Source organism: Phocoena sinus, chromosome 11 (genome assembly GCF_008692025.1).
Source record: "Phocoena sinus isolate mPhoSin1 chromosome 11, mPhoSin1.pri, whole genome shotgun sequence".
NCBI classification, from domain to species: Eukaryota; Metazoa; Chordata; class Mammalia; order Artiodactyla; family Phocoenidae; genus Phocoena; species Phocoena sinus.
The window spans coordinates 36,981,067-36,991,866 of NC_045773.1; the positions used below are offsets into that span (position 1 = coordinate 36,981,067).

At 41.3% G+C, this 10,800-nt stretch overlaps 1 protein-coding gene across 1 annotated transcript in view; it reads right to left on the reverse strand.

The window, feature by feature from the left end:
* Nucleotides 1-10,312, reverse strand: part of IQCF2 (IQ motif containing F2) — a 42,574-nt gene extending 32,262 nt beyond the window's left edge. Inside the window, 4 exon segments of the mRNA XM_032649068.1 lie at nt 682-788; nt 8,530-8,969; nt 9,725-9,822; nt 10,188-10,312. Coding sequence (XP_032504959.1) covers nt 8,586-8,969; nt 9,725-9,822; nt 10,188-10,290 — 585 coding nt within the window. The 5' untranslated portion in view covers nt 10,291-10,312 and the 3' untranslated portion in view covers nt 682-788; nt 8,530-8,585.
* Nucleotides 10,313-10,800: the final 488 nt, after the last annotated feature.

Consider the following 10,800-nt stretch of genomic DNA (forward strand, 5'->3'; position numbering starts at 1 on the left):
TTTGAATCTCATAATGTGGTTATTCTAGAGGTCAAATTTTCACTCTTTCCCTGATTTTGCTGTTGTTGGTTCGTTGTAGGGTGTCTCTGTGCTGGGGATCAGTATAGGTGTAAACTTAAGGTCTTCTCTGGTCTTTTCTGGGCCTCCACCTTTCCCTGGGCATACATGGTGACTTTTAAAATTTCCTTGTATATGTGGTTACTTTTTTTTTTTTTTTTTGCGGTACGCAGGCCTCTCACTGTTGTGGCCTCTCCCACTGCAGAGCACAGGCTCCGGACGCACAGGCTCAGAGGCCATGGCTCACGGGCCCAGCCGCTCCGTGGCATGTGGGATCTTCCTGGACCGGGGCACGAACCTGTGTCCCCTGCATTGGCAGGTGGACTCTCAACCACTGCGCCACCAGGGAAGCCCTATGTGGTTACTTTTAAGTGTCCTAGTCCTTAAGGGTCTGGCTCCCAAAAAGGGAAAAAGAGAAAAGGGGTGGGGGAGGAAGGAGAGGTCCCATCTCTTTAAATCCCCTGTAAGCCACTTCAGCTGGAAGGGGAGGGTGTTGCAACAACTGTGGTGGGGATTGCAACAATGGCTCCTGCCTCTGTTTCTGCACCTCTGTGATCACAAGTAGTCATCAGCAAAATGAGCACAGATCCCTAATATTTGAAGGACAGATTCTTTATTGCTCACCTTGGATTCTGCAAGCTTCATACAAATTTCTCCAGAACTCATTCACGGATGCCTGGAATAGCGCTGGGGGCTAGGGTGTCAGGGATGGATAGCCAGTACCATAAAAGCTGAAATTAACCAAAATTAATGACAGTTTACTGTCCAAGTTTCTGGAATGATGCCTTCAATTAGACCCTAAAGACTCTACCAATAAACTGTTTGAACTAATAAACAAATTCAGTAAAGTTGCAGGATACAAAATCAACATACAAAAATCAGTTGCCTTTCTATATAATAAAAATAACCTATCTGAAAAAAGATATTTTAAAAAGTCTCATTTACAACAGCTTCAAAAACAATAAAATACCTAGGAATAAATTTAACCAAGGAGGTGAAAGATCTATACATTGAAAACTAAAGAAATTGAAGAAGATACAAATAAATGGAAAGATATTCCATGTTCAGGGTTCAGAAGAGTTAACACTGTTAAAATATCCTTACCAGCCAAAGCAATCTATAGATTCAGTGTAATCCCTATCATAATTCCAATGGCATTTTTCACAGAAATAGAAAAATTCCTAAAATTTGTATATAACTGTAAAAGACCCTAAATATCCAAAGTATTCTTGAGAAAAAAAGAACAAAGCTGGAGGAATCACACTTCCTGGTTACAAAATATATTACAAAGCTATAGTAATCAGAACGGTATGGAACTGACATAAAAACAGACACAGACCAACTGGACAGAATTGAAAGCCCAGTAATAAACACATACATATATGTAGGGTGAAGTAATATTTGACAAGGGAGCCAAGAATATACAATTGGTAAAGAATGGTCTCTTCAATAACTGGTGGGAAAACAGTATATCCACATGCAAAAGAATGAAATTGGACCCTTCCCTTACACCATATGCAAAAATCAACTCAAAGTGGATCAAAGACTTAAGTGCAAGACCTAAAACCACAAAACTTCTAGAAGAAAACAGGGGAAATACTGCTTGACAATGGTCTTGGCAATGATTTTTTTGGATATGACCTCAAAAGCACAAGCAACAAAAGCAAAAATAAACAAGCGAGACTACAGCAAATTAAAAACTTCTGCACAGCAAAGGAAACAATCAGCAATATAAAAAAGCACCCTACGGCACAAGAGAAAATATTTGTAAAATGTGTGTCTGATAAGGGGTTAATTGCCAAAATATACCAGGAACTCATATAATCCAATAATGAAGAAAAACAAAAACAAACAATAACAACAAAAACAAAACCAAACCTAATTAAAAAATGGCCAGTGACCTGAATAGACATTTTTCCAAAGAATACATACAAATGGCCAACAGGTAGATGAAAAAATTACTCAACACCACTAATAATGGAAATGCAAGTCAAAACCACATGTGATATTACCTCACACCTGTTAGAATGGCTATTATCAAAAGACAAATGATAAGTGTTGGCGAGGGTGTGGAGATAGGGGGAGTCCTTGTATACACTGCTGGTAGGATATAAGTTGGTACAATCATTATGTTAATCATTAATCAGTATGGAGGTTCCTCAATACATTCAAAATAAAACTACCATATGATCTAGCAATCCTACTTCTGGGTATATATCCAAAGGAAAGAAAATCACTTTATCAAAGAGATATCTGCATTCTCATGTTTACTGTAGCATTATTCATAATAGCCAAGCTATGGAAATACCCTCTTTCTATCAAAGGACGAATGGATACACATATAAAATGAAATATTTTTCAGCCATAAAAAGAGAAAGAAATCCTTACATTTGTGACAACATAGATGAACCTGGAGGACCTTATGGAGGACATAAGTAAAATAAGCCCAACAGAGAAAGACAAATACTGTACAATCTCACAAAGTGGAATCTAACAGAGTTGAACAGTGGTTACTTGGGGCTGGGAGGTGGGGAAAATGGGGGGCTGTTTATTAAATGGTAAAAACTTTCAGTTTTATGGTAAGTTTGGGGATCTAATGGACAGCATGGTGAATATAATAATAATATTGAACTGTATACTTGAAATTTGCTGAGAGTGGTTTTTAAGGGTTCTTGTTTTAAAGAAAAGGTAACTGTGAGGTAATGGATGCGTTAACTTGATTGTGGTAATCATTTCACAATGTATACATATATCAAACCATCGTGTTGTACATCTTAAATATATACAATTTTCATTTGTAATTATACCTCAATAAAACTGGAAAAATGATAAAAATATATTCTAGATACAAGTCCATCAAATATGTGGTTTGCAAATATTTTCTCCTGTCACCCAACTTGTCTTTTCATTCTGTTAACAGCGTCTTTCATAGAGCAAAAGTTTTAAATTTGACCAAGTCTAATGTATCAATTTTCCTTTTATGGATTGTATGTTTGCAGTCAAGTCTAAGAACTTTTTGCCTAGACTTTCTCCCATTCCCCCCACTATAGATCTGGCAGCCATTAAAAGCATAAGGGAACAAAGAAATGCAAATCAAAACTACAAGGAGGTATCACCTCACACCAATCAGAATGGCCATCATCAGAAAATCTACAAACAACAAACGCTGCAGAGGGTGTGGAGAAAAGGGAACCCTCTTGCACTGTTGGTGGGAATGTAAATTGATACAGCCACGATAGAGAACAGTATGGAGGTTCCTTAAAAAACTAAAAATAGAATTACCATATGACCCAGTAATCCCACTACTGGGCATATACCCAGAGAAAACCATAATTCAAAAAGAGTCATGTACACAATGTTCATTGCAGCACTATTTACAATAGCCAGGCCATGGAAGCAACCTAAATGCCCATCAACAGACGAATGGATAAAGAAGATGTGGTACATATATACAATGGAATATTACTCAGCCATAAAAAGGAACGAAACTGGGTCATTTGTAGATACATTGATGGACATAGAGACTGTCATACAGAGTGAAGTAAGTCAGGAAGAGAAAAACAAATATCGTATATTAACGCATATATGTGGAATCTAGAAAAATGTTACAGATGAACTGGTTTGCAAGGCAGAAATAGAGACAAAGATGTACAGAACAAATGTACGGAACCAAGGGGGGAAATTGGGGTGGTGGTGGTGGTGGTGGTGGGATGAACTGGGAGATTGGGATTGACATATATACACTAAAATGTATAAAATGGATAACTAATAAAAACCTGCTGTATTAAAAAAAAATAAAATATTTAAAAAAAGCATAAAGAAACACACTATGAGTAACCTTATTCTCATAAATTCAACAACTTAAAAGAAATTGATCAACTGTTTGAAAGTTACACAATACCAACCCAATCAGATGAAACAGATACCTGAATAGTCCCTTGGCCATTAAAGAAATTGAATTTGTAATTTAAAAGTTCTCTAAAAAGAGATCTCCAGGCCCAGATGGCTTCACTAAAGAATTTTTACAAAATATTTAAAGAAGAATTTTCACACCAATTTTACATAATATCTTCCAGGAAACAGAAAAGGAGAGAATGCTCCCAATTTTTATAAGGTCAGTATTACCTTGATATCAAAATCAGACAAAGGGAATTTTTTAAAAAGTGTACATTAGTATCTCTCAGGAACGTAGAGGTAAAAATCAAACCCAGCAAGGTACAAAAGAAATTATACACCAGCACCAAGTATAAATTTATCCCAGGTAAGCAAGGCTACTTCAAACATTCAAAAATTAATCAATCCACCATATCAACAGGCTAAAGAAGAAAAATCATATGACTATATATAGTCAGAAACAGAAAAACCATTTGACAAAATCCAACACCCATTCATGATAAAAACGAAACTCTTAGCAAGTTAGGAGTAGAGGGAACTACCTAACTTTAACTTGATAAAGAGAATCCACATCTAACATCATACTTTTATTGGTTCTTGGTATGATGAGTGATTTTCTATTGTATGCTGGACATTTTGGATATTATATTAGGAGGCTCTCAATGCCATTTAAATCTTCTATTCTAGAAGGCAGCATCCTATTTAGGTTTAGTATGTAGATGCTGGCCTACTTTTGTGGGCCCTGTTTCCAATGAACATTTTCTTTTCTGGGCTCTTTCAATGCAATTCTGGTCTGCTTTATTCTTTTGGTTCCACTGGATCCCTTCTGGTGCCACCTACAAGGTAGAAGCCATTTTCCTGGGTTCCCTCTTGCCATTAGATGGAGGGTTTAGGATGTTGGACTTCTGAGGTAGAGAGCAATATCCTGGCCTGTTCACTGGCCACCTGGTGTCAGTGGATTTCCCACTCTGTCTCTGCTGGTGCCACTGGAGGAGAGAAGGGCTACCTGGACTGCATTTTGCTGTTGGGTGGAGGGACAGGAAGTTCCTGTTCTGGATCTTCTTCTGTGGCTGGCTGGATGGCCAGGGGCTGCTAGGTCTGGATTGCCTCTGCCACTGACTGGAAGGCCAGGAGATACTAGGCTTGTTGGAGCTGAGGTATAGGAGGGTCCCCTCTCTCCTCCCATTTAGTTTGGGGTAGGAGATGGGTTGATCTGCTCAGGTTCTGCTGTTGCTGCTGTGGGTAGATCAAGCCTGCTTCTGTTAGCAGATGATAAATGAAGTGTGTTGGCCCACATGCGTTCTGCTTTTACTGCTGCTGAGGATAGACTGGGTCACCACTGCTAATGGATGTGGGGTGTGGAGTGGGTGGATAAGCCTGGGTTCCACTGTTGCTGCTGTTGTGAGCAGATCATGCCTGTTGCTGCCAGTGCATGTGGGGCATGGGATGGGTTGGCTTATAAGGGTACCGTAGGCAATTCAGTCTGCTGTTGCCACTAGGCGTGGGTCTCCCTGCTTAGTCTCTGCTGGGCTTCCCCTTCTTTTGACCAGAGAGAACATGCTTTTCTTGTTTTGTTTGTTTTGTTTAGCTTTCCCTATGCCTGTTGTTGGTTTTAGGTTGCAGACATATCTGGTGTCCAGTCTGAGATGTATGACAGATAAAACAAGAATTCATCTAGGTGTACCTTTTTTTTTTTTTGCGGTACACGGGCCTCTCACCATTGTGGCCTCTCCCGCCGCAGAGCACAGGCTCCGGACGCGCAGGCTCAGCAGCCATGGCTCACGGGCCCAGCCGCTCCGCGGCATGTGGGATCTTCCCGGACCAGGGCACGAACCCAAGTCCCCTGCATCGGCAGGTGGACTCTCAACCACTGAGCCACCAGGGAAGCCCTAGGTGTACCTTTTAAAATCTTGAGACTCCTAGATGATCTGCCATCTCTCCATATTTCAGAGTCCTTTTATGATTGCTGAATTATTTTCAGAGTATTTACTTTGTATTTAGAGGGGAGGAGAAGGGAAAATTAGTTGACACCACCTTGTACCAAAATTGGAAGCTCTCACTCCTAGGTTTTTAACCAAATAAAGTGCAAAACTTAGGTTCACACAAAAAAACACACATATACATAGCAGATTAATTTGTAATCACCCCAAACTGGAAACAACTCCAAGACCCTTCAACTGGTAAAAATTTCTGATAACATCCATACAATGGAATACCACTCAGCAATTAAAACAAATGAGTACCCACACCACCACAGGTCTCAGACACATTATGCTAAATGAAAGCCGCCAGATTCAAAAGGTTACAAATTATTATTCCTTCTACATAACATTCTGGAAAAGGGAAAACAATTCGTACATATTACACACCAGTGGTTGCTAGGGTTTGGTGGAGAGTAGTGGGTGACCACAAAGGGGCACAGGGGAATTCTACTTTATGTATCTTGAAGCTCAGTTATTAGGTACATATATATTCTATGATATTAAGATATATGATATTACATATATATTCTATGAATTATTGTGACTGTTGATAGATATGATAATATTGAGGTTATATTTTTACAAAGGTCTCATCTATTAAAGATATATATTAAAGTATTGTGGATTAAGTGGTATGATTTTTGTTGTTTGCCTTTAAAAAATTATGTATTTCAATAAGAAGGGAGTAATAAACTCTGTAGCCTAATGTAGAGAGAATGCATAAGAACAGAGAAATAACCATTGGATTTGGTCAGCTGCAATGTTGGTGATGTTGATGAGTGCAGTGTCCGTGAAGTAAGAGGGGTAGAAGCCTGATTGGAATGGGCTGAAGAGAAAATAGTAGGAACAGAAGTGGAAACAGTGATGGCATGATTTGCTATGAGGAGAAACAGAGAACTGGAAAAGAAACTGATTAAGATCATATTTTTTAAAGGTGAAAGAGGTAGACATTGATAATTTGGATAGTGGGGTTATGAATGCAGGATCAAACACCTTGAGATGGCAGCAGGATAATGGAGGAGTTAACCTTTGATGGGATCAAAGACCCTTCATTTATTTCACTTGGAGGGAAGGCAGCAAGTGTGGTCCAGATGGAGCTGGGATGGAGAATGAGGTGGTAGGAAGATGGAGGTCCAGTCTGCTCCTATTTCTTCCGTTAAGTGTGTGGTGACATATATCATCATTATGGAGTTCAAGGGGAGAAGTAGAATTGGGCATTTGGAGAGGAGGTGGTATGAATTATTCAATTCAGAAAAAAGAAATGCAAACACACCAGACAAATTTATTGGGAAATTTGTCCAATGGAGATTTGCAGTCATGAATATGAACCGAGACCATGCCTCATGGGTGTTTTGCTCTAGCCATGCCACTCTTCTGCAGGCACAGAGCAGGTAGATAATTAAGTTCATCCCACATACGTTTGCAGAGAGAGGGCCAAGGGAAGTCAAGTTGTTCAGGGGAGAGATTACAATAATTAAGTATAGAATCTGAACTGGGTAAAGAGAGATACAAGGGTTTGTCAGGGTGATGGCTGTAAAAAAAATTGGTAGGGTCAATAGATTGGAAGACTTTATCACATCTGAAGAAACATTCTATTAGGGGTATTTGAAAGGTGAACTGGAAGGAGAGAATGAAGTAAAAAGAGAATGAAACTCCAGAAAAAGCAATTTGGGCAACAGTACACTGATTGGTAATGGTAAGGTCCAGAGCCACACTATTCAATAGAATAGCCACTAGCCGTATGTGGCTATTTAAACATAAATTAATTTAAATAAAATTTAAAAGTCAATTCTTTAGTTGCACCAGGGACATTTCAAGTGCTCCACAACCATGTGTGGCTAGTGGCTACCACACTGGACAGCACTGATACAGAACATTTCCATCATCACAGAAATTGCTACTGAGTATAGCACTGCTTTAGTATGACCATGGGAGTGAGAATGGAGACAAGAGTAGGGATGGGGGTAATATCAGGGGGAGCCCTGTTTGCTACACAGCCCTCAGGGAGAGGAGTTCTGGTAAGGGAATTGTGAAGATGGAGTTGAAGTGCCATGAACTCCTGTTTTCTACCAGTCCCCAGGGTCATCACCTGCTCGTCAGCATGCCCAGTCACATCTATCACTAAGGCCAGCCTCCTGTCCTTTACCTGGGGCTGCACTGCACTTCTAGCAGAAGAGTCAGCCACATGCTGACCTTTTCACTAGGTGATTGCCAAAGATACCTTGTCTGAGGCATCTGAGATCCCAGTCAATCCCCAACTGCAGGCGGACAGAGAAGACCCTCACTGTCTGTTCTCATGTGCAGAGGTACCCAAAGTCTTCAGGAAGATGTAGCTCACCTGTCTCGCAGATTCCTGGCAAGAAGAAAGGAATGGGGCTGGGGATGGGAGCTGGGATTTCTGGCTCTGTTATATTAAACTAGGACCTTGGTTTCTGTTTTGACAACTAAGTAAGTAGCCTATGGAATTGTCAGTCCAGAACAGGGTTCATGGGCACAAGGGAAAAACCTCACTAAAGTTCTTTCCCAGGGAGAAGAGGAGGCACATGGCTTAAGTCCTAAAATTTCCATTAGCTGGTGGGGAGACCATGAGACATACCAGATCAGGTTAGACCTTTACTGAGGACAGGAGACAGTGCCGCTTCTTGCCATCCCTTAGGGGTTGATGATTTCAATGTGGAACTTCAGGTGAGTGGCTGTGACTACATAGTGGCCCCGGAGAAGAGCACAGGTCAGGTAGTTGTAGCCTTGCCAGTGGTACTGGATCGTGTAGATGGCACTGAGCACCTGGCAGTATCACCAGTGGATGTGCCACATACGGACCGAAGACTGGAGCTTGACCACTGCCCTCTCTGTGTGTGCGCAGGAAATCAGGGCTGCCCTCCGCTTCTTCTGCCGCAGCCTGTCCATTGTCAATCTCCACCAGCACTGAATGATCCAGGCCTTGAGGGCTGTGTGTAACAATGTCTGGCATACCAGGGTTCCACGCAACCAGGCCTGGATCTTCTTGGCTGCTTTTATTCTTTCTTTTATATTTTTCTAGGCAGAGATAAGAGAGACCACTCACGGAACTTCCTGCCACCAACTTCTAGGATATTCCTGGAAAGGGCCTTGATTCTTTTAATAGTCAGCCCTTCTTTGGAGACTTCAGGGGAGTTAGCAGGACACTGAGAGGCAGAAGTCCTGGGTGGTGAGTCCTCCTCTGCCAACATGGACACATCACCTTACCCTCAGAGTCATAGCATCCTCCTCTTGACTACCTCACAGGTGCATGGATCAAGAGAAAAACCATTAGTAACTAGGAGGGTGCATTAAGAATGTGAGGGACTTAGTTGTACTCTACCTCTTCAGTATTTATAGGGTTTGGGAGGCTTGGCCTCATAATGTTTTTGCCTGGTATTCTCTGCTAATTCTAGTCCCATTGGCTGATTTCTTTCTGCCACAACAGTGTATTTCAATATGGCGGTGAGTTTTTAACACCGTCATCACATATTCTACTCCCAGACTCCCCATACTGTGAACATTCTACTTTCTAATTCAGAGTCCTCACATCCTCATCTCCCAGCTCATGCATTTCTTGATGGCTTTCCTTCTCGCCATTCACTCTTTGTGTCACAGTCAAACCCAGAGCCAGAGAGTTCATGCTGAGAAGGAAGTGAAGGAAAAATAAGCCAGTATTGAATTGACTCCTGATTACTTTAAACTCTGGATCCCTAAGAGGCACAATTCCACACCCTCATGACACTGACATAAATGTGCTGGATATCTGTTAATTATATGGAGATTTTACCTACCTCTTTTTTCTGCTGCTCCTTCTGCTTCTGCTTCTTCTTCTGCTTCAACCTAATTTCGTCTTCGGAATCCTCAATCACAATTAAAATTAAATTGCCGTCTGTCTGTCATGAGAATTAAACAGGAAATGAATGGATGAGCTAAGAGTACTGTTTCTCTCTATGGCTCTGCACAAAGATACCCCCTGCCTCAGCATCCTCTTTTTTCCCAAAAGTTGTGAAGTCCAGAGTGATTCCCACCCACCCTCAAGCCTGCCGAGTGGATCTGGCCATGTCTCTTACACAAAATTGAACCCCCATGGCTTGTCTCTAGATGGTTCCTTTATTTCTCTACTTCTCAAGGTCTGATGAGTAATATGAGTGGGAGAGCTATGAGTTAACAATTGCTTTATGACATCAGGATTAGGATATATGCCACATAAGTTGAGTCTTCCTCACAAACAAGCTCCATGGGAACTTGTATTACCTGTCCACTTCCCTTCTGTCAGAGATGTATCCGAACTCAGAGTGGAAAGATAGGGCACTTGGGTGCCGTTCCTCCAGTGAGGCCCATCCACATCCTTTCTCATTATCAGTCACACAGGAGGGCAGGAGGGACCATGGCAGGATAGCTCCATACAGCTCTCTACTGTCTCTCAGACTTAGCACTTCCTGTCTTCCCTGGATTCAAGTTTCAGTACCTCAGTGCGCCATAGGAAACTAGAGAGACTAGATGAATCTAGAAAGCAGTAAAATTTTAAAAAAAGCTTAAAATTAATTAAATAGAAAACAAAAATGAGTGGTGGAAGATAAATTTAAAAGCTGATATTTTTCAAATTACTGCCTCTGTGCTGGGTGGGTCTCAGAGCGTGTGAGATTTTTCATGAGCGCTTTAAGAACAGTCTCTGTTTCCCACAGCCCTCCAGCTTTCCCCCACACAAGCCCCGCTGGACTTCAAAGCCAGAAATTCTGGGGGCTCATCATCCCGGTGCAGGATCCCCAGGCGAAGGAGCCCTGTGTGGGGCTCAGACCCCTCACTCCTTGAGGAGAACCTCTGTAATGATTATTACCGTTTTGTTTGTGGGTTGTCACCCTGGAGT